The following is a 26,294-nucleotide window of genomic DNA, read 5'->3' as shown; positions in this document are numbered from 1 at the left end:
GGTATCTTCGCTCCAATTGGTCCAGTCGCGACGTACAGCCCCTCAAATGATAGGATTTAACCAATAAAATACAATAAGACAGAAAAATCAAATATAGCAGCATGTCAAAAAGGCCTTAATTATATATCTTCGTTTCTATAAGTCCAATCGTGACGTACAGTATCTCAAATGACAGGATTTAACGAATTGAAAACAATGAAATAAAAAAATTAAATACAGCAACATGTCAAAAGGGCCGTAGTCACGTATCTTCGGTCCTATTAGTGCAATCGTGACGTATACTACCTCTAATGATAGGATTTAACATAGAGAATACAATGGGATACAAAAATCAAATACAGAACAATGTCAAAAGGGCCTTAGTTGTGTATCTTTAGTTCTATTAGTCCAATCATGACGTGCAGTACCTCAAATGAAAGGATTTAACAAATAAAATACAATGAGGTATAAAAATTAAATAAAGTAGCATGTCAAAATGGCCTTAGTTATGTATCTTCGGTCCTATTAGTCCAATCGTGACGTACGATACCTCAAATGATAGAATTTAACTAATAGAATACAATGAGATAGAAATCAAATACAGCAAAATATTAAAAGGGCCTTAGTTACGTATCTTCGTTTTTATTAGCCCAATCGTGACGTACAGTACCTCAAATGATAGGATTTAACCAATCGAATACAATAAGATAGAAAAATAAAATACATCAGCTTATCAAAAGGGCCTTAGTTATGTATCTGCGGTCCTATTAGTCCAATCGTGACGTACTGTACCTCAAATGGTAACATTTAACCAATAGAATACTACGACGTAGAAATCAAATACATCAACACGTCAAAAGGACCTTAGGTATATATCTTTGCTCCTATATATGTTATGTCAAAAGAGCCTTAGTTGCGTATCTCGGGTCCTATAGGTCTAATCAGGATATATGGAGCCTAAAATGATAGGATTTAACGAAGATAATACGATAGTGGAGAGAAATTCAACATGGCTGCATCTAATAACACCTTAAACTGGCAGCAATAAAACGAATTTACGCACAGAGGTATGTGGCATATTACGTGACAGGATTTAGCGAATACCATACGATTACGTCATACATCTTTTTGTATACGTCCACTTTTAGTTAACTACTTAGTATGTATTCAGTACTTAGCTTTACGGTGTTGAGGCATGGACTCTTAAACAGAAGAATGTTACAAATCTTGAAAGCTTTGAGATGTGGTGCTACTGCCGTATACTAAAAATAAGTTGAGTGGATAAAATTACAAATGAAGGGGTAATACGTAGAATACATAACGATCCAGAAGTTATACTGAATATAAAAAAGAGAAAACTTAAACACTTTGGCCACCTGATGAGTTAGTGATGAGTGAATTATTCAAAACAGCAGTAAATAAAATTTAGAATCGCCCTAATGATATCCAATCTCCGATAGGAGAGGCACTCAAAGAAGAAAATATGAAAGACTCGAAAAATCTCCAACGTTCACTGTTAAACATATTCCTCCCGTTCACTGCACACATTTACTGCTCCTTGACGCTGTGGCGAGAATGAGATAGGATTTAACAAATAAAATGACAGAAAACTAAACAAGACAGTGTGTCAAACGTGGAATGCGTCGTAGAACGTGAAATAGCGTCAAATTATATGATGGCCATAGACGTTTCTTTAATACCCAGCAAACGACTCGCTTTGTAAAGTTACATAGGCGGGATTTGTGCGAGAAAAAGTCGATCATTCGTTTTATAATCCAAAGGGGACTATAAAATATTCAACGTTAAAATGTGACATAATGTAACGTTATGACAAATCTTTTTTCTCCCGCACGGGTGCATGCCTGTGTACCTATGCAAGGGGAGTCGTGCATAACCTTTAAGTTGATCGTAATACATAACTGCAACAACAAGTATGTTGACGGTTTGGGTTAGTATATACAGTGCATTCCGTACGTTTTTTAAACATGATTAGGAAATTGTTAACTGGAGGCTATTAAAGAAGTTCTTAAAATTTTTGCGGGTCACCCCCTTTTCTGTAAATGGAGTGAATATTGTTATCCGTTTAATTTTTTCCCCAGTTGAATAATTCCTGCTGGTATTTGGTCTAAGCTTACTTCTTTTCCCCATTTAAGCTGTTTCATAGCTAATTCTACTTCCTCTTTATAGTACCCTGTTCACCTGGCAATTTCGGATTATTTCATCTCTTATAACATAAAACAGTTGTTTCAGATATCTTTATCGCGTTTCCTTTTTTTATGCATGAATATGCTGCCGTTTTCATCTTTTACTATTTCATATGGAGCTACACGATTAACAATTCCAAATCAAGAAAACACAAGTAACACTCCGAATTATATTATACAACTAATAGTCGAAAAATGAAGAGCAAGAGTTAGATGACCAAGAAGCCGAAATCTTAATGACGAACACAAATATAATCGACTAATCAGACAATTAAGATCAGCGCTACATGACGCACGCAATGCCACATTTGAACACTACATTAGTACATTGTCTAAAGAAGATCATTCAGTATGAATACCAGCAAAAACACTTAAAGAGACCTGAACAACACAACCCACAAATTAAGAAAGATGACGTTAGTTGAGGAAGATCAGACCAGGAAAAAAATGTCAACATTTTCAGAATACCAGATAATAATAATCAAGCAATAGAACACTGAAAACTTTTGTTTTTAACTGTACGCCCGTCGTGAATGACATACCATTTTTTAAATAACACTTAATATTGCACTTTTTTAGTGTATTTATTTCATGTTTCAAGATAATTCTTTTAGGAATATATTTATTTATAACATACGGTCTTATGGTCTTATTACGGCTTTCAGATTATACGACATAAATGTATCTTGTACCGCACTGCTAATTAAGAATTATGTTTGTAATGCGATAAGAGGTCCGGATATACGAGACACCATTGACTCATGCCGCACTGATAAAAATCCGACAGGAATCTGCATTTCTATAAAAAAAATAGATTAATTTGTTTTGTGTATTAATTTAGTTTAGTTCGAACAAGAGTTGCAGTAAAAGATTTTTCTAAATATAGAGTGTAAACCATATTTCCAATGCTTTATGAAAGAGAACCAGTTTATAATATTCTGGACGACGTAATAACACCTTATTTTAGAATATTGGTCGATGAATTGAAATCATTGTTCAAGAAACGAATTATTCATGTGCAGATGTTTTACTCTAAAAACATGTAAAACTAAAATCTCGATTAAAAAAGTTGCAACCAGTTACTCTCGATGAAATTTAACCCCATTATTGATTTTACGAGTGATAAAATGGGTCGACAAAAGACCAGTTTTAATCCTTGCAACATTTAAACATAATAGTTGTATCTTGGTTTAATCAAATAAAAAGAAAAATTATACACAAGTACTAAAACCACAAATTATTCTCGATTATAACTTGGTGAAAAAGAGTGTTGATTTTAGTGATCAAGTGGCTTCTTACCAAAGCCCAATACGCAAAATTCTGAAGTGGTACCGGAAAGTGGCAATGGAATTAATATTTAATACCGCAGTAGTCAATGCTTAGTTGCTAAATAATAGAAAACGTAAAAAAAGCGACAACCTATCCTTGAGTTCAGACTGGAGTTCGCGAAGGCATTTACAAATAAAGAAATGTTGTAACCCTCATGACCAGTTACACCCAAAAATACCATCTAAGGCAAAGCGATGTAGATAATACAAAGAGAAGAAAGTGTACAAGATGTTACAAAGTTTTAAGAAGAAGCATGACTAGTAGAAAGGCCGATAGAAAAGTTAAAAAAGTTAAAACATACTCTGAAGAATGTGATGGCAAAACTGAAATATATCTAGTGTGCTTCAATGAAGCACATTAAAAAACAATTTTACTTATACAGGAACTATTATTGAGTAAAAACGTATTGTGGCTCAAGTGGCCTTATAGTATTGGAAGTCGTAAGTTGATAGTTTCCAGTAGAACGTTTTTATTGTTAATTACCTCCGTAAAAGTGAGTTATAGTATTTATAAAGAAATGGATGTAAATAATATGCCTTCGACATCTAAAAAAGGTAGATGTGAACATAAACGTAGATTGACCACTGCTGAATTATAATCATTGTTAGAAGCATCGGGCGAGGACGATGTGGATTAAATGAATGGTGGAAGTGACTGACAAAATACTTGCACAAAGTCGTTCAGAAAAATCGAGGATTGCGTTTTGGAAAGAGACAACACAAACAGAATTTAAGACTTTTCTCGAGCTTATGTTCCATATGGGGACAATTAAAATGAACCGTCTGCATGACTACTGGAAAAGTATAGGTAACTATAATAGTGTTGACTTGACTAGACAATTGTTCATAGCCCATATGAAGAAATAACCGAATCCTCACTTGTCAAAGAAACTAAAAAAACGTTAAGTGGTCTAAAAACTAAAAAGTTCCTTATTCAAACTGGTTTTTAATAAAAAATTTAATATGTTAAAAGTTTTTTTAATATACCCTAAAACTCAAAGCGCAAAGAATCGATTGCAAGTTACAAAATACTTATAGTCATACGAGTTTGGACAAGTTCAGTTGTTTAAATAATTGCTTTCTGTGGTAAACAAATTGAATAAATTGTAAAATATTTTTTGATCTGCTTGATATTTAGCACACTTTAATAACTCATCAATTGCCATGATTTCAAGTAGCGATATTATCTGTCGTTAGTCACAAAACAAAGATATTAACATTTATAAATTACTACAAACATATAATATCTTAGAGTTTATGGTTTTTTGGAATTATCTCAATTATTTAAATTTGGTATTTCTCTACATAGAAAACTTTTTATGGTCTACAACTTTTATTTAAATTATTTTTCTTTAGAATGTATACAAAACGTTTTATAAGCAAAATTTTTTATTTTGCCTTTTAAGATTGTTTAAGAAAACAAAGCAAAATCAACTGTACGTCTTTACGAATTTTTCGTCGGCTACCCCTCATACTATTTAGAATTTAAATTTCTGTAAGATTTTTTAAAACTATTTAGCAAGGTTCCGTTAATTACATTCTTATGGCATGGTCAAAGTCAAATATTTTTTTATGTGATTATGCCACAATTATTGGTCGATATTGAGATGAAAATTACATTTTTAATTAACTAATATTTAACGATACGATTTCCAATATTTAACCTTGTTTTATTGTACAAATTATGTAAAAATGTGTATACACATTTTGTACAAAAAAACGTTTTTTGAGAACGATTTCCTGAATTGAAATCAAAATGTTAAACATTAAATAATTAAAAATGTGATTCTCATCCCAATCACAACCAATATTTTTGACCTAATCCCATAAAAATCTAATATTTATCTTAAACTATTCACTGATAGCTTCGATTAAACAGCTTGGAAATTGAAATATGTAAAATATTCCTCTACACAACTCTCTGGGAAAAGATATCTAAATTGAATAAATATAACAACTGAACGTTGATATAAAAAAACTAGTTGGTTGACCCAAGCAGGTCGGCAGGTAGTTTCAATGTCTTCATTTGAACTTGACCCAAAACCGATCGATATTTTTATGTTTTCAAATATTATTTAAGTATTAACACTGGCAACATCTATTGGCTTTAAAATGATACCAAATACAGTAATTTTACCTCCCAATGTTAAAATGATGGTTTGATGTAAAAAATTTAATTTATAAAAAAATCGGATTATTGAAAAACCGACAACGGTGCCAAGCCTACAAAGGTGCACTAAATGAACATACACGACTTATAAATAGAAAATGATAGCATTTCTTGGTGATGCTAAATGACTGCAACGTGAAAAGAGCTTAAAACGATAGTGGGATGTATGTATATATATATATATATATATATATATATATACATATATATATATATATATATATATATATATATATATATATATATATATATATATATATATATATATATATATATATATAACCATAACGTGTAATCAGAGAAGCCATAGAGATCGAAAAACATCCAAAAAATTTAAACACCAGAGATGATGCCCAAAGACTCCCAAATACGTGGAAAACAATTCTGCAGAAAAACATAAAATTTAAAATAGCGAAGAAGACCACGCCCACTCTGCGCACAGGACCAATGACAAGAAGCGCAACAGGATATTTAAACTCAGCGTGCAGCGACCGAAAAATCAGTTCGCCTGGAACATCAAGACGAAGCAGAATCTGACTTGACAATGGCAAGTTTGACCTTGTCGAAACGTCGTCAAAACAATGGTTTTTCTAAAAACCAAAAATATTTAACGCGGAGTCAAACCCGGAAAACAACTGAAACCACATATAGCTCGGAAATTTCAAATTCAATATGTATATATATATATATATTATTGTGATATTTAAAGTCTTGGTGCGCCAACCAATAATTAGCTAATTAATTTTTTTAATTAATTAAAATTATTTAAATGATATGATTATGACTCTATCACAATTTTTAATTCTTTTATCTCAGGGTTAAATTCGTGCTTCAATATCTATGCTATTACATGTGAAAGGTAAGGTCCAGAAAATACCGGAATAATAAAAAACACATATGATCTAACACTATATATTGAAATAAAAATAATGAAATAATTCACACTCAAAAGTTTTCAATAAACAAATCTCATATAAGGATTCTCTAAATTTTGTTCTCCGTACGTGAACAATCAAAATTGATGGTATAAACAATATTAATTGAAATCTCAAAATTCCGAACTATTCTAACTCTCCTAATCAAAATATTTATATCCTTTCTAAATTAAGTGTAAAAATTGTGTTATCAATAAAAGAAAAAACTGCAGAAAACAAAATATCTCTCTCTGATGATGAGTGGTCCAAATCCTTGTTCCTTGTAGACTATATTATCTCCTCTCAACCGCTCCCTATGTAATCAGCAATCTTACACAGATTGTTGCAAGTATATCGTCCTTAATGATCTCCTTCAAAAGCACAAATCATTCAAATTATGATAGCCTTTCTCCTCTCGATAAACTGAATCTCTCGTTGGCCCGAGGGGAAAATTGACTCTTGGAATATCTTCTCTTTACGATAAACTGAATCTCTCGTTGGCCTGAACAGTGACTCTTGGAATATAAGTAGAGAAATATGACTTACAATATTTTGCTGCTTCAGCTTCTGTCAGATACACTAACTCCACAAAAACTCACTAACATTCAACACTACTGCTTGCTACATTTCAGGAACCGCCAGAGAACAATCACTGTTCCTCTTACAGATTTGGAAAACCAACTGATCCTATCTTTTCTCTCTCCTCAATCTCGCTAAACTTTTTCCTACATACTTATCCAACCTTTTTCAATCTCCGCCAATCAAAACTCGTCACAATTCCCCCATTTTTTCATTTCGATAACAAACAAATTTTTACCTATAATTATAAAATTTCCTAAAACTTATTTACAAATAATATTTTCTATAATTCTTAAAACTAACAAAAACCACTTTCTAAAATCTCTTCTATTTGTCTCTAATCACTGCATTAATGTATTTTGGAAAACCCCGTTCAATTGTCTTTTTGTTTTCACTTAAAATTATGCGGGTCACTCAAGTATAACAAAGAAATAATTTATGCAAAGCTTACACTTTGTTTAGTACAGGAAATCCAAGGATTTAATAACTTTCCTTCTCCGAAATGTTTGTTGGATATTATCCTACTTATCTGAATTATTTTAATGTTTTTGAACTTTGAAATATTTTTAAACAAACCAATATTTTTCTCGATTTTACATATCATAACAAATCCCCGCCATTTGATCTGCCGAAAACTCTTTGTTAAATTTTAAAAATGACAAAAGTTTTCTAGGATCAAATTATTTCACTATGTTATTAAAATCTACTTATGATACTGACAAATGTCGTGAATGCTAAATTACCCCGTATATTGCCTGTCTTTATACGGGATTGGATATATTTTCGTTTTAAATTTTTCCAAGTATTTTCCCTTAGAAGAAAGTTCATAATTTTTAACCACTTATTTACTTTATTAACAAAATCTCCATGGTTTCCTAAAATCTTCTCTATTTCCTTCTCCATGTTTTTTCCACAATTTATTTTTCTTTCATCCACCTTTTGTTCACATGTGTTCACTGTCCATAATACTTCTTCACAAAATTCTGGATTCTCGTCCATCAGTGCCATTTTTTCTTCTGTTTTCTTTTTATCCTCTAATTCCCTTTGGTATTCCGAGCACCATGTTTCTATTCCTTTCATTTCTCTGATGATACCTTCTTTTTCTTCCTGCTTCCATTCTGTTTTATCGTCGGTTGCCAACAATTCTTCTGTACCTTCTATTTCCTGTTTTACTCTGGTCTCCATCTTATTTTCCTGCTTTCTTTTCGAACTCTTCTTCTTTTTCTTCCTTCTCTTTTTCTTTTCTGTTAGATCTTGTTCTTGTACTTTCGGTTTATCCTCTACAGTCATATCGATTTCTTTGCGTTTTTCCTGTGTATTGATCCTTCCAGAATTTGTTTTCCTATCTGTTTGCTTTTCTTCTCCTGTGTTGTCTGGTTCTGCTCTGATTTCCAGTTTATTTTCCGAAAAATTTATGGTGATATCTTTTTTCCTCAATTCATCAATTCCCGCTATCATATCATGATTTAAATCTTCAATCACCACACATTTCATGATATGGAATTTGTTTCCCACTCTTATCTGTACTCCCAAGCCTTCGTTTACTGTCGTCAAATTTTTATTGTTTGCACCCACTAAATCAACCCTAGGAATCTTATACACAAATCTGTCCAAATTTAATTCTTTTACTAGTTTTTTATTGATTAGCGATATCTCCGATCCAGAATCAATCACAATTTTAATCGCTTTATGTTTTATAAATGCATCTAAAAATATTAGATTAGAATTAGAAATTTGTCTGTCGTTTCCTATTGCTACATGATTCATCTCCCTTCTATTTTGTTGTTGGAAGCTCTGGTTATTTCTATCGTCCCTTTGTTCGTTAGTATTCCTATTCGGAGGATTTTGTGCATCTCTATTCCTGTTGTGATTTTCATATGTTCTCTGTTGTGTGTCATTCCTGTTATCGTAATTTTGTTGTCTATTGTAATTATTGTAATTTCTCGGCCTATATTCGTTTGTTGATCTGGGATGTCGGTTTCTCTGGTCATAATTTGATGAATACCTTCTTTCCGCTCCATTATATTGGTCATGTTGTCTTCTATTTCTCATTTCTTTTCTTTTCGCTTCTTTTAATTGAAGGAATTGGCACAAACTATCAATATCTTGATAGTTTCTCAAAATCACGTGATCTTCCAACGTTTCCTCAAAATGTCTGCTGATCATTTCTACCAGCTGTTCGGTAGAATATTTGTATTCTAGATATTTTGAATTGTTATATATCTGCAAAGCATATCTTTCTTCAGATATTCCCATTTTTTCGTGATATTTTCCATTCTGTAGCTCTTGGTTGATTTCTCTCTGTTTATTTTTCCCCCAGAAATAGTTGAGAAATTTATTTTCAAAATCTGTCCAATTTTCAAACTCATCTTCCTTGCTTTCATACCATAACGCTGCTCCTTCTTTCAAATGGTTTCTAATTGTTTCTTTGCAATCGTCAAAATATCTAATATGTTGTAATTTGGTTTTCGGATTTTTAACAAACGGTACTGGGTGTGTTTTCCGAATATCCCCGCCAAATTGTATTTTCGCCTCGCTTGTTCCATGGATGATAACTTCTTTTCTCTCTACCCCTCTTAGTTCAATTTCTGCCATTTGTTTTTCATTTTGCTTTAATCTTCTTTCTACGTCCTTCCTGTCTTCTTGTAGCGCCATTTCAAATTTTTCTTTTAACTGTTCTAATTCCTTTTTCTGGACAATCTTTATTTCCTTCATCGTATTTTGGATATCTTTTATCTCTGTCTCTTGTTTTGCATTCTTTATGGTTATTTCTTCTATCTGTTGTATCAGTTCTTTCTTTATCCCCTCAACACATCCTTTAATTTCTTGTTCATAGTTTTCCAAACGCTGCTCTATATTCCTGTTATTTAGTTCTATTGCTTGTCTTGTTTCCCGTTGGTTTTCTTCCATTGTTTGTTTTGTTTCTTGTTGATTTCTATCCATTTTATCCATTTTCTTTGATGTTTCATTTTGGTTTTTCTCTATTGTTTGTTTTGTTTCTGCCATTGTTTGTGACTGGAGTTGCATTAATTGTAATATTTTATCTATTCCTGATAGTTCTTTTCTCTCCTCAACTATTGTCACATTTCCTTCATTATCCGATACTTCTTCCAAAATTGTTTCATCTTCTCTGTTATCCTCCTTCCTTTCCTGCATTTTACTTTGTCTCCTTGTGACAGACATGTTGTTACTTTTTGTTATTGTTTTTGTCCCCGCCAAATGTGAAATTTTACAACACTCTATATGTTTCAGAACACGACAGTATTTCTCCCCAAATGTATTAAATTTTCACGACAAATATCAAATATGCAATCAGTAAAATTCAAATAATTCAAAATAAATATCAAATGTACGATTGGTAAAGAAAATAAAATCAAATAATTCAATAGCAGTAAATATCCACAACTACGATCAATCAATAAATCAAATTTATATTCCCTGGAAAAATTGTCAAAATACTTTCAAATTCAAATTCCCTCAATGTTATATGTTTTTATCTCTGGATCACCTGTACTTCACACTACTATCACAATTTTTAATTCTTTTATCTCAGGGTTAAATTCGTGCTTCAATATCTATGCTATTACATGTGAAAGGTAAGGTCCAGAAAATACCGGAATAATAAAAAACACATATGATCTAACACTATATATTGAAATAAAAATAATGAAATAATTCACACTCAAAAGTTTTCAATAAACAAATCTCATATAAGGATTCTCTAAATTTTGTTCTCCGTACGTGAACAATCAAAATTGATGGTATAAACAATATTAATTGAAATCTCAAAATTCCGAACTATTCTAACTCTCCTAATCAAAATATTTATATCCTTTCTAAATTAAGTGTAAAAATTGTGTTATCAATAAAAGAAAAAACTGCAGAAAACAAAATATCTCTCTCTGATGATGAGTGGTCCAAATCCTTGTTCCTTGTAGACTATATTATCTCCTCTCAACCGCTCCCTATGTAATCAGCAATCTTACACAGATTGTTGCAAGTATATCGTCCTTAATGATCTCCTTCAAAAGCACAAATCATTCAAATTATGATAGCCTTTCTCCTCTCGATAAACTGAATCTCTCGTTGGCCCGAGTGAAAAATGACTCTTGGAATATCTTCTCTTTACGATAAACTGAATCTCTCGTTGGCCTGAACAGTGACTCTTGGAATATAAGTAGAGAAATATGACTTACAATATTTTGCTGCTTCAGCTTCTGTCAGATACACTAACTCCACAAAAACTCACTAACATTCAACACTACTGCTTGCTACATTTCAGGAACCGCCAGAGAACAATCACTGTTCCTCTTACAGATTTGGAAAACCAACTGATCCTATCTTTTCTCTCTCCTCAATCTCGCTAAACTTTTTCCTACATACTTATCCAACCTTTTTCAATCTCCGCCAATCAAAACTCGTCACAATTCCCCCATTTTTTCATTTCGATAACAAACAAATTTTTACCTATAATTATAAAATTTCCTAAAACTTATTTACAAATAATATTTTCTATAATTCTTAAAACTAACAAAAACCACTTTCTAAAATCTCTTCTATTTGTCTCTAATCACTGCATTAATGTATTTTGGAAAACCCCGTTCAATTGTCTTTTTGTTTTCACTTAAAATTATGCGGGTCACTCAAGTATAACAAAGAAATAATTTATGCAAAGCTTACACTTTGTTTAGTACAGGAAATCCAAGGATTTAATAACTTTCCTTCTCCGAAATGTTTGTTGGATATTATCCTACTTATCTGAATTATTTTAATGTTTTTGAACTTTGAAATATTTTTAAACAAACCAATATTTTTCTCGATTTTACATATCATAACAATATATATATATACATCTAGCGGTTAATGTAAGATCCGTTCTAAAACGGTATTATACTAACTCCAGTGGAATATACACCGTGCATATTATTATCTGCGTAGCGCTTTATGTAGACTCCGAGCAACACGTAGGATTAAGTGAACTCTGTAATAGGTTAAAACACTTTTGGGATCCGTATATATACTTTCGCGTACACAACTAAACTCTTGCGATGTTGCCAATAATTTGATTAGTCGTAGACTTTCAAATTTTACAGCAGGTACATTTTGGAACTTCAAATTTATTTAAATATCAATCAATTTAGTCATCGAGAAATTTCACAAATACTTGGTTAATGCAGTTAAATATTTTAGAGTGGTAATTTATATTACTTGCTTTAATTATTTTTAAACTTAAGTAGTGTCTATTATAAACTTGGAAAAGGCAAGAGTTCATTTTTATTTATTAGTATTTTTTTTAAATGCGTTGGCACTGAAATATTTATTATATAAATGTACGATCCGATGTTTCAATTGCTACAGTTTATGACGTATAAAATATTTGTTTCATGGAGTAGTAAAATTTAAATTACAACAATTTATAAATCATTCTTAAAATTCCAATTTTTTACCGTCTAATTTCAATAGTTCGATTTTTAAATGTAGGGAATTCAATATCCTATATACTATATTTTAGATACACATAAACACATGGATACACTTATGGCAGATACTAAAAAAGAAATATTTGGGTACCTTAGGGTAACTGGATTCTCGGCAACATATCTATTACAATTACATATATGTTCGGTCTTATTGTTTTAAATGCTTTGTCGCTTGTACAAGCTATTATTATTTTCAACTTTAAATAATTGTGTTTTTGTATCTTTCGTTGTCAGGCATATCAAAATTTAATTTTTAATTTAGAAGTAAATGTATATATAATATTCTTTTTTCTGTCACTTAGTTTAAATATAGATCACTTATATTCTTCTTGCTTATTTATTTTTATTCGTAATGCTTATTAACGTACGTAATAACGTTCCCGTTTTTGCAAATAGCAACAACGAGTACGAAATATATCGGGTATCAGGGGTGGTATTTGTCAATCTAAATGCCACTTACGACATATTAAATTAGAGAACATTTCTCCAAAACTGTATGACATCGCCTTAGATAAAAACATTACTTGTTTTATCCGCGTATATCTACAGAATAGAAGATTTTTCGTATCATTCAATGGTAAGATGAAGAACGCAGATGAATGGTCTCGCTTGTGGTAGCGTAATGGCACCTACACTGTATTACATTTACACAAATGATTAACCGATAACAGTATATACTAGGACTTTCATGTAGACGATACATTGCACAACCAAAACTTTTGTTGCTGAAGTGAAAAAAAATCTAAATGATTGCCTTAAATATAATAAAAATAAACTACGAATTAATTTTAAGCCAAACCCCGAAAAATCTTAGGAGCGCTCCTTCAATTTGTCTAAGACAGGCGCTTTCACAAAACTGAATATCTAATCTAATATAAATCTAATATAATCTATATTCTAATATAAATACCTTTTTTTTAAACGCATCTACCACTCAGAGGCATTAGCGTATTTAGATTAATGTTACAGTTGATACAAATAGTGTATATACATTAGTTTAGAATTAATAATAATAATATGTATGTGTATTACAATGTATGTTTTAAATCTTATGAAGAAGTTGACAGTCTTTAAGATAAGAAATTATTCTTTGGGTATCTGTATTTTCTTCTAGGACAGTTGTGTATGCTATATTTCGTTCGCTGTTATATTTAGGACACTGTATTAAAAAATGTTTTGACGTTAGAACACGGTTGGACACTTCACAAACTGGTTTATTTTTGCGCTGTAGTAAATAGCCATGAGTAAGTCGTGTATGGCCGATACGGAGACGGGTAAGTATAGTACATCCACTAATAATTTTCCAACATAAACATGTCACATTCTGGTATTAAAGAGACCGCCTTTCAAATCAAGGTTGTCAGACATATTTCCTAAAATTCCTAAGGTTATATTTAAAAAATATTCTCTATTCTCTATTCGTTATTATTTAATTGCTAGTCAACGAACGACACTCTTAAAAAATGATATGAACATATTCCCAAAAAATATATCTATAAATTAATTAACTAGGTACTAATATTTCCATGGACTCTTCACTAATGAATTAAAGCAACCGTGAACGTTTATATATTACTTATGCTCTAAGTAATTTTCGAATATCGGCAACATTGTAGTCTGGAGAGAATTTGGACCTTCGATATATCTTGACGTTGCCATGTTGGTGAATTTAGCGGTAATACTCTTATAGACATAATGATCGACTTTTAAGAAATCAGACATCTTTTAAGAATCCAAGTTCTCAAAAACGGTTACAAGAATTGTATTATTTTTTTCCAAATTTCATTGATTTTATACCTTACCTGGAAACATGAAAAATTGCAGATATATTAATATGTTATATTAAAGTTACATTCAGTAATTTTAAACTCATGCATTATGACAACAGCGCAGCGCAAAGCGATAAATCGTAATTAACACCTGTGTGTCTGGATATGTGACACTCTAAAATATTCCTTTTTGCAAACAGATAACACAGGCGGAGGTTTATAAGGTATAAGATATAATTATAAGTAATATTATATTTTTCTAGAATGGCATTTTGGAGACCGTTTGAAACGAATGATCAAGATGCATCAACTTCTGTGTTATCAATAAATAATGACAATTATTTTAATGACAGCCCGGAATTAAAAAATAAAGATTTGCACGTACAATCCCAAAGAATAATTTTAAATATGTATGAGTGTTTGAAAAAAGAAAATATTGGGATGGCTGATAATGCAATTGTTTCGAGAATTCATATAATAACAAAAATCGGGTATAAGACGATATATACAATTATTAAATTAGGCACTGTTACAGATCATTCCTTAAAACGAAAGCGACCAAATAAAAAATTGGGTAGGATTGACACTGCTGCAAAAGACGTTATTCAACGAACAGTTTACAATTTTTACAAAGAAAATAGAGTGCCTACTTTAGAACTGATTCGTGAAAAATTGAGAGATTTCCCTGAATATAATTATACATCTTTGGAAACACTGCGCGAGATTTTGATAAGTTGTGATCGTATCAAACAGAAATTATCGTAAAGTATCGTAATTCAAACAGAAACATAATCTATTTAGACGAAACCTGGTTCGATACGCATGATGTTGTCAAGTACGGCTGGGTTGACAACACAAACAAGTGTGCGTTAAATACACCGTGTTCACGAGGAAAACGTGTTATTATTCTTCATGCCGGAAGCAAAGATGGTTTTGTATTTAATGCATTGCTATTGTCGGCCAAAAATATAACAAAGTCTTCTGCCGATTATCACGAAGATATGACAGCCGATTTATTTGAAAAGTGGTTTGTTGAACAACTCTTGCCCAATATTCCGCCGAATTCAGTGATTGTTATGGATAATGCGTCGTATCATTCCCGCATATTAAATAAAATACCTAATAATAACACGAAAAAGGACGAAATTTTAAAATTTATGCAACTTAAAAACATCACTGTTCCTAAAAAGATTCCAGTAAAGAAAGAATTAATTAGAATGATCAAAAGTCGGAATTTTAAAAACGAATACGTTATTGACACCATTTGCAGCAGGCACGGCCATACTCTTTTGCGATTACCCCCATACTATTGCATTTTTAATCCAATTGGAATGGTTTGGGGTACCGTAAAAAAACGATTGCGAACATATAATCAGTCACTAACATTAAGCGCAGTGGCCATTGAGAATATTCGAGAAGTAATTAGTGGCATTAATAGCGATGTGTGGAAAAATTGCGAAGCTCATGTTTTAAAAATAGAAAACGAATATCCTGTTTTACCGGCAATAGCACCAATAGTTATCCAACCTGGGAACGATTCGACTTCAGAAGACTCTGACGATCCTTTTTAGTCCTTCTAATTAATTTCTTTACAGCTATCGCGATGCATCTTGAACACTAGTATTCATTATTATACAGTGTGTCACATTTAAGATGAAAACACCTCTATATATCAGCTATCAAAATACATACAGATTTAAAATTTTGCACAGTCATACATGTTGATAGTGCACATTTTTTTAAGATAGTGATCTGAAATTTTAATTTTAAACGCGGCTTACTGCGAATCCACAAACAGGGTAAATTTTCGATATTTTGCTTCGCGTTAGAGAAATCGGAAAAACTTATTTGGAAAAGTTGTTCCACTTATTGTAACCGCACATACCAAATTTCATGACAAAATTCGCAATTTTAGTTTTTCAGTATTATTTGTAATCTCGATCATAAATCTACAATTGATGCATCTCGGGACAGCCAACTGTCCGTTTTAGAATCCTGACTACAATTGAAGATCTTATTTCCAAAGTGTCTTAAATCCATATAATGAAATCCATGAAATTACAGATTTTCATACAAATTTAACATACAAATTATACAATTTTCATATGCACTTTTAAATAAATAAGAAGTTGTTTTGGTACATATAACTTTATTCTAGACTTTAGACTCTAAGAAGAAATCTATAAAGTTTAAAAAAAGAAAATTAAATCTTATCTAAATATAAAAGGGGTTGAGGTTAATTGGGTATACAGCTGATTAAAAGCCAAGTGTACTCTGTTTAACAATTCATTATATTTCGCCAATTTTCATTGGCATCATCAGATGAGAGCTACAATTATTTAAAACATGGTAAAATATAATTTAATAATAGTTTGTTGTTTATATACTTACTTAATTGAGGTTAATGGCAGTGCGATTTATTTTAATACCATCAAGTAAAAATTTTTTTGTTGGAATAATGTTGAATGTAGTTGATGTTGATTACAAATTAAAATATAGGAAACAAATACAATTCAAATTAAAAATAAAACAGACACAACGTTTAGTTCGGTAAATGTCATTACGGTTAAGTACTAGAACTATCAAATATCGAATGTTATTAATTGACTTTTGTGAAGATGATTAGTTCCATGGTGTTGACGTAGTAGTTGTTTATTTGATTAATATTTACTGTAAGGTGTGTTATAGTTGAAAAATTTTTTGAAATTACATTATGTGTTGTATTAATTATTTGATAGTTATATGTGTCTATTTATAACATTATAAATAGACCTTTGAAGAGTCCTATTCAAAAATGCCCCGTTTAAACAAATCGAAGGTTGAAGGGTGCCGGACATTTATGCCGGAAACAATTCAAATTCAAAAGATCACCTTTTTCTGCTACGGAAAATATTGCCCCGATTTCTCACCAAAATCAATGTTGAGACTTTAGTTTAGATACTCTTGAATCTCAAAAATACTCATTTACATATTTTTCAAGCCTCGAAAATGCATATTAGGTATCGTATTTTTCGGATTTTAAATCGCCTATATCTCCAAAACTATTAACTTTTGAGAAAAATGACATAGATCTTATTTAGAGTCACCCAAAAACCTAAAAAATATTTCTTGGAGCACAAAAGGTGATATTTTGAATTTTAAAAAATTGTTTAAACAATTTCTGCCCAAAAATTGAGAAATTTTCCTGAATATAATTATGTAAAAATTAATAAAAATTATATAATTTTTCTTGAAATATGCGTTTGATGAACTGATCCCTTTTCTTAATTTCCACGCCAATGGTCGGCATTGACATCAAAGAATCTTAAAAGCCGACGCTTGGCAAATTGACATTGGAAAAAGTATATCACATGCTCTCTTCTGTCTTTTATTTTTGTTTTCCAAAGATGTGGATGTTTGTTGACTTCATAAAGCCTTGATGGAGTGTTGTTCCAAGTTTGTTGCCATTTTTGAATTATTTTTTGTTTTAAGTATAAGTTTATAGTTTAAATCGTTTTGTACCAATATGTTACTTTCTTCGGACATCAAGTTAGTTGGTGCGTTTTTAGCTAGTCTATCTACAACTTCGTTACCTTCAATTCTGACATGAGAAGGTACCCATAAAAAATGAACTTGAATTTTCTTATTTGAAATGTTTTTATGTTCTTTTTTACTAAGAAGTAGAAGGGGGTTGTCACAGTATAATTATTGAGTCAGTGAGGATAATGAATTTAGAGATTCTGTGATTATTATACATATTTCTTGGTTTTTGTTTTGTATTAACGATAGTGCTTTTAGAATTGCGAATTATTCAGCCGAAAAGATGGTTGTAATTGACGACAATTGGAAACTAACTGAGATGTCTTCCGAATAAATTGCTGCCCCAACTCTGTCTTCATTTTTTGATGCATGGTGTATACGCTGTAGGTATTGCCATATCTGTTTAATAATGTACGAAACTTTTGTTTAATGACGGTTGACAATATCTCTGATTTCTTAGGTTTGTTTGATGTCGATAGCCGGAATAGATATTGTCCATGGCGCAGCGTTGTGGATTGAGGAGGTATCATAAGTTTTTGGAAATTGAAAATTTAATTTGGATAAGTATGATCGTATACGAAAGTAAAAAGGATGATCAATTTGATGTGTTTGTTAAAATTTATTTGTAAATCGATCAGCAAAAACGTTATGCACAACTGGATTATTTCGGTTTGATGACACTGCTGCTGCATATGTTAGGCTTAGTGGAAAGTATGAATTTTACTATAGCGAAATATAAACAAATCATGAAAATTTGATGATTTGAAGGAAGAAAATGTCAAATTAGGCTAGAGCAATAACTGAAACAAAAGAATCAAGTGGGAATAATGTCAGTCATCATATATTTACTCTAAAAATAACTAACAAAATATAGACATTAAATGAGAAGTAACAATTAAAAGAATAATATGTCACTAAAAGACTTGATTTGTAACGATTATCAAAATTTAATAAAAGTCATAAATGTCATCCGATTAATAACAACATTAAATCGTCTATCAATAAAAAATGTGAAGAACAATTGGACAAAGCATAGTTTGGATTTAGAGGTGGATTGGGAACAAAAGAGGAATTGTGCGCAATGGTGGTACTATTACAAAAATGTAAAGATTATAATGAAAATGTATTCATATCTAATATAGATTTTCAAAAGTATTTGACATAGTTCAACCTGGTAAGCCCATACATGCATTAAAACACATACACCTAGATACCAAGATATTAATTTAATAAACAATCAACTAAAATCAAACAGCGGTCATGCGGGTGAAAGATAGAGAGACAAATCAAGCAGAAATTCAAATAGGAGTCAACCAGAGATGTGTGTTGTCACCACAATTATTTAATGTGTACTCTCAACTAATATTTTAGGAGACACTATGGGAAAGAAGTAAGGAATGGAGTGAGCCTCATTAATAACATAAAATTTGCAGACTAAACTCCAATTATGACAGAACATATAGACAATTTACAAATTCTTATAGAAATCATTAACAGATAAAGCAAAAAGATAGGACTAAACTAAACAGATAAAAGTCAATGTTTACAAATAAGAAATTGAGTATGGTTATTAGATTGAGATCGTCGAATGTTATGTATGGTCGCAACTGCTATATAGGGTAGAAGCTTGGACCCTGACAGCCAAATCTGTAAAAACATTTAAGGCATTCGAAATGTGGCTATATGGGCGTATTCTTAAAATTCCTTGGACTGTAAAAGTCTCAAACGAAGAAGCGTTAAGACGAATTGTCTATCTGGACATCGTATCTGGGCTACAGTTCGAAACGATAAATACTCTCTTCTACGCGTCATCATGCAAGGAAGAGTAGAGGGAAGAAAAGTCTTGGGAAGAAAGACAAAATCTGGCAGAGAAATATCAGAGATTGGACTAACTTCAGTGTTGAAGAAATATTATATCTAAAAAATCTAAAAGAATATCTAATATATCTCTACCGGATCCTGTAAAATTTTAAATACATTAAATTAAATTTCTCGTAAATTATAAAGCCTATTCTTAGATTAAAATAACAAACTTCTTAGTATTATGATATGTAGTATCGTAATAATGTGTAGGTGTCAGTATTCTTTTAAAAGAGATTTATAGGTTGGTACACAAATTTCACGGTTATGTGTCATACGGTTTCATCTTTCATACAAACATTAAAAACCTTAAAAAGTTTCATTTTACATACAATTAGCACGTTGGCACTGGAAATTATCTATAAATATGCATTGTTAAAAATTGTATACATTTATATAGATTATTATATATTATATAGATTTTCCTTTGTCGTCTTCTGATTATGTATCTCAAGTCGTTCCTAATTAAGCACATGTTGTCCACAAGGTACCTCTCTCATTTTTTAATCACTACTTTTTTTACCTTTTGCCATAGTTTTCCTCATTTTCTTTATTCATATCGATTTCACTTATAACGAATATTGGGTAGTTTATTGTTTCATGACTTTCTCCTTATATGTCCGTATCATACAAGTTGTCTAGTTATTATAGCGTATATAATGTCGTATGTTAATTCCATTTTATTTAACAACAAAATACTAAAAACTTTATTTTGAAAACTTACGCCAAATTAATTGTATCTTATCACTACAGCTGTTTCGGCAGAGTGCCTTTCTCAAGTCTCAAGTTTCTCGAATCCGTCAATAATCTTTGTATTTCTTATCATGATTTTGAAGCAGCTGTGCTCCATTAGTCCATTTTTGTTGCTTTTTGTCACTGTTTTTTTTTCTTTATTGTCATTATTACGTAGCGCTACAACACTGGGTGGATCTTCGCTAACTACAACTTTTTTCCAAGTTGATCGATTTTCCACGAATCTTCAATGAAATGTTAATTTTCTAAGATATGATTGGATGTTTTCTCTCCATTGTATACTGAGACACCCAAGTGGCATTCTTCTGTGTTAAGTTTCTTCCGTTTTACAAGTTTGACCTCTTGGCGGCTATGCATGTGTCCGATCTACCTTAAGCGAGTTATTTTCCTGAACCATATCGTTATTAGAGGTCTCTTTATTCAGTATATGTTCTTATTCTATACGGATTTGTAGAGATATAATAATGAGGTTAAAAAATTTTAGAAGAATTTTGCTCTGTATTTCTTTAGTGACATTATTATTAACCGTGATTATTGATCTAAGATATTTAAAGTATTTAAAGTGTGAGTTTCTTATTAGAGTTATAAGATCTATTGGGCCGTTAATGGATTACATCTTAAATAGGCGTTATTTCTATTTTAGTAAGCTGTTCATTAATTTTTTGACTATTGAAATCAAGAATCTGTATTTTATTCGACTGTTTTATAACACAGAGTTTCTTGGAGCATATTTTCATCTTTGGTTTCCCGTATCATTATTACAAGGATTTTGCTGGATATCGACATAGTGAACCCGGTGGTATGTACATGATGTTTTCATAACCAACGTTCAAAAATTTTTCTTACTGTAAATTTATGATTATTTTACTAGGAAATATAGTGTTGTTTAAAAATAATAAAGTTCAAGCAACAATTCCTATATGCATTAACCCGGTAATGATAATTCTGCTCCCCGATACCAGATAGCAGTCCCGAAAACATTAAAACTGCTACACTCATGCTTCTCATTATCCAAAAATTAGCCAGGCCAGAACTATACGCCTTATTATGGAACTGATATTGCTGCTGCTCCTTATAAGTGAATAGAATATGCAAGGAAGGTTTTGACAATTTAATAGGATTTTGTGTGTTAGAATATTATTTCTCCGAGTAAGTGAAGAATATCTATTTGCTATCCGGATTTAATCCATAAATTAAATAATAGAATGCTATAAAATAATGCTAGTAGCAGCAAAAAAGCGGTCTAATAGTCACTAATGAGAAAATCAAATAAATGTTCTTTAACATACAAAAGAGAGGATCGACAGTAGGGCATAACGGAACAATAAAGCCATATAATTTTGAAAGATTGCAGCGTCTTAGATGTCGTAGGTAATGTTGTTAGATAAAAAATAAAAGGGAATATTCAGGTAGCTAACTACTGTATATGTATATATAACCCTCTTTTAAATCCAGAAGTCTAATTCGAATCTCTAAAATCAGGATATATAAAATAGTAATCAAACCAGTGCTAATGTGTGGATACGTGACGAGAACGTATTAATTAGACCAGGATTGCTAGAAAAGCCATCAGAGGTATTTTCCGACTTACAGAGGTCTACTAACCAATACCGAACAGAGCTAATTCCAAGATTAAACACATATATAAAGATAGCAGCGTCGTACAAGAAACTAAATCTAAATGCTCTAAAGTTACGCTGGCTTTATCCAAAGACTCTATAATAACTGCATTGCCAAGTTAAATTGGGAGGATGCCCCAAGAGAAAAAAATGCCTTTAGGACTTCCACAAATGAAGGGGGAGGTAACATATTAGATTAGATTAGATTTAGGAATAATGAGACTATCTACCGACCCATTATATTTATCAACACCTGCTATCCTACCTACAATCAATACTTATCTGTTGTGGACTATCAAATCAATTACATGTAATAAAACGAACTAGCCTTTAAAAAAATTATCCTAGGAAAGGCACTTCAGAAATATTGACATAAATTTTAAAAACGTCATTTACCTGGCTGCATTTTCAATAGGAATGAGAAGACAAAAAGAAGAAAAGGCAATAGAATATTGTTCCGTTCTGACTATACGATGACGATGATCTTTATATAACATAGAGGGAGATAGAGAGAAGAATGTCTATGTTTAATCTAGATCCAGCTGGTTTTCTCCCTTTCGAATTGGGTATGTATATGTATTACCATAGATAATAAAAGCAAGAGGACTATAATTATGAAACGAAAAGATTACGAAGTGAAAAGATTATATAAATCCCTTGTATTTACACAGACTGTTTTACAAAAGGTGAACGAATGAGCATAAAAACACAGCTGTTTTAAAAACTTAATATTATTAGACGAATTTAGGATCAATTTCACTCAAAATATGATATGATAAAATATGATACGACAGGAAAAAAGGCAATGACTTTTACAGCTGATTGCCACATAAATATCAATGTAACCCAAGTATGATAATTTTGCCACAGCAAATTTAAAATGTTCCATACTTTCGAAATTGTAGTTGTTGACTTTAATGTTTTTTCTAAATTTATTAAATTGGTCTGTTCTGTTGATTCGCTTTTATTTGGTTTTCATTTCGTTGATTTTAAGTGAAACATTTTTCGTGCACTTTGTTTAAGATGTTTGCGGACCGGAGAGAGTTTCTTATGAGATCAATATCATTAGCATATGCCAGGAGTGCTTTGTACCTTGGCCCGTTAATGGATTACATCTTAAATAGGCGTTATTTCTATTTTAGTAAGCTGTTTATTGATTTTTTGACTATTTGAATTAAGAATCTGTAGTTTATTCGACTAAACAGAGTATTGAATAAAACAGAGTTTCTTGGTGCATATTTTTATTTCTGGATTTTTGTTTGCCGTATCATTATGACAACGATTTTGCTGGATATCGACATAGGGAACCTGGTGGTACGTACATGATGTTTCCATAACCAACGTTCGAAAATTTGTCTTACTGTAAAGTCATGATGATTTTACTAGAAAATATAGTGTTGTTTAATAATAATAAAGTTCAAGCAACAATTACTATATGCATTAACTTGGTACTGATATCTCTGCTCTCGGCTAACAGATGGCAATCCCGAAAACATTAAAACTCATGCTTCCCATTATCCAACGATTAGCCAGTCCAGTACTATACGCATTATTATGGTACTGATATTGCTGCTGCCCCTCATGAGTGAATAGAATATGCAAGGAAGGTTTTGGCAATTTAATAGGATTTTGTGTGTTAGAATATTATTTTTCCGAGAAAGTGAAGAATATCAATTTGCTATCCGGATTTAATCCATAAATTAAATATTAGGATGCTATAAAATAATGCTATTAGCAGCAAAAAAACGGTCTAATAGTCACTAATAAAAAAATAATCGGTCTAATAGTCAGTAATAAAGCATATAAATGTTCTTTAACATACAAAAGAGATGACGCAGAGAAGGGCATAACGTAACAATAAACCCATATAATTTTAATGGATTGAAACGTTTTAGCTATCGTAGATAACTTTGTAACATAAGAAATAAAAGGGAATATTCAGGTAGCTAACTGATGTATACATAACTCTTATAATACTTTTAAATTCAGAAGTCTAATACGACTCTCTTAAATCAGGATATATAAAACAGTGATTAAACCAGTGCTAATGTGTGGATATGTGACGAGAACGCTGACAAAACAATGTACGTGAAACTCAGGTATTAATTAGATCAGGATTGCTATAAAAGCCATCAGAAATATTTTCCGACTTACAAAGGTCCGCGTACTAACCATTAACGAACGGAAATAATGCCAAGGTCAAACACGTATATAAAGACAGCAACGTCGTACAAGAAGCTAAATCTCAATGCTAAAGTTGCGCTGGCTGTATCGAAAGGCTTTATAATAACTGCATTGCCAAGTTAAATTTAGAGGATGCCCGAAGAGAAAAAATGTCCTTAGGACTTTTCACAAATGAAGGGGGAAGGTAACATGAGGTCAACTACCTGCTATCCTGCCTATAGTCAATACTCATCTGTTGGGGACTATCAAATCAATTACATGTAATCAAACAAACCAGAATAAAAAAAGTTATCCCTGGAAAGGCACTTCAGAAATATTGATATAAATTTTTAAAACGTTATTTACGTGGCTTATTAAAATTTAAATTTTTAATGAAAAGTAAAAGATTAGCCATTTGTTATGAGGTTTAAAGAAGAACCTTCACGATGTTAATTTTTTGAGATATGATTGGATGTTCTTCATTGCATACTGAGACGCCCAAGTGGCATTCTTCTGTGCGAACTTCCTTTCATACCAGTTTTACAAGTTTGACATCTTAGCGTCTATGCATGTGTCCGATCTACCTTAAGCAATTTATTTTCCTAAACAATATCATTATAAGAGCTTTCTTTATTCAGTATGTGTTCTTCTTCTATACGGATTTGTAGCGATATGATAATGAGGTTAAAAAAATTTTCTTATTATATTCCTTTCAAATATTTGTAGTCCTTCTTTATCTGTTTTAGTCATTGTCCATGATTCGCATCTATGTATTAAAATAGGTAAAACGTTTAAATTATGATCTGTATTTCTTTAGTGGCATTATTATTAACCGTGATTATTTATCTAAGATATTTAAAGTGTTCCATATAAATGAAATTGTAGTTGTTAACTTTAATATTTTATCAAGATTTATTAAATTGGTCTCTTCTGTTGATTCGCTTGTATTTGGTTTTCATTTCGTTGATTTAAAGTAAAACGTTTTTCGTACTCTCTTCACTTTATTGAAGATGTTTGCGGACGGAAGAGTTTCTTATGAGATCTATATCATTAGCACATTAGTACGTTGGCCCGTTAATGGATTACATCTTAAATAGGCCTAATTTATATTTTAGTAAGATGTTCATTAATTTTTTGACTATTTGAATCGAGAATTTATATTTTATTCGACTGTTTTATAACTCAGTGTTTCTTGGTGCATATTTTCATCTTTGATTTTTTGTTTCCCGTATCATGAGTATAAGGATTTTGCTGGATATCCACATAGGGAACCCGGTGGTATGTACATGATGTTGCCATAACCAACAATCAAAAATTTGTCTTATTGTAAAATCATGATGATTTTACTAGGAAATATAGTGTTGTTTAATAATGTGTTTAATTAAACACATATACCAAAACGCAACAGCCAGTGTTAGAGTGGGTGATCGTCAAACCCAGAAATTCCCAATACAACATGGAGTACGCCAGAGGGACACCATATCGCCGAAACTGTTCACTACGCTTTTGGAATATATATGTAAAAGGGCAAAACTGACCGACAAGGGCATAAATATAAACGGAGAAAAGCTTAGCCATCTAAGGTTTGCAGATGATATTGTACTTATAGCTGATAGGATAGAGGAGGCCAAAGAACTTTTAAATCAGCTCTACCTTTCCTCGCTAGAAGGGGGATTGAAAATAAATATATCTAAAACCCAGATGATGACAAATCTTGTAGTTAGCGAAGATATATGCGTAGGAACAAGATCCATAGACCAGGTAATGGCCTATAAATACCTAGGTCATGAGATTCGCATAGGAAAAGATAACCAAACCGTTGAGCTTCTCCGTCATATAAGACTGACTTGGGCAGCCTTCGGCAAGCTGAACCATATTTTCAAATCGTCTGATATACCAATGTGCCTTAAAAGAAAAACGTTTAATCAGTGTGTTTTGCCAGTGTTAACTTACGGTG

The 26,294-nt window shown here is 31.5% G+C and overlaps 1 protein-coding gene across 5 annotated transcripts in view; it reads left to right on the top strand.

Annotated features, from left to right (window-relative positions):
• Window positions 1-26,294, top strand: part of LOC140439750 (facilitated trehalose transporter Tret1-like) — a 298,657-nt gene that overhangs the window by 227,586 nt on the left and 44,777 nt on the right. The window contains exon 1 of one of the 5 annotated variants that reach the window (XM_072529882.1): window positions 13,880-13,928. The exons of the other annotated variants lie outside the window; for them this stretch is intronic. Within the exon in view, the coding sequence (XP_072385983.1) occupies window positions 13,895-13,928 (34 nt within the window). The 5' untranslated portion in view covers window positions 13,880-13,894. Of the gene's footprint in view, window positions 1-13,879; window positions 13,929-26,294 lie in introns of those variants that run through there. 5 annotated transcript variants of the gene reach the window in all.

The sequence above is a fragment of the Diabrotica undecimpunctata genome, chromosome 4, assembly GCF_040954645.1.
Source record: "Diabrotica undecimpunctata isolate CICGRU chromosome 4, icDiaUnde3, whole genome shotgun sequence".
Lineage (NCBI taxonomy): Eukaryota > Metazoa > Arthropoda > Insecta > Coleoptera > Chrysomelidae > Diabrotica > Diabrotica undecimpunctata.
Note: the sequence above shows the minus strand (reverse complement) of the source record. Positions and strands in the feature narration are given on the sequence as shown.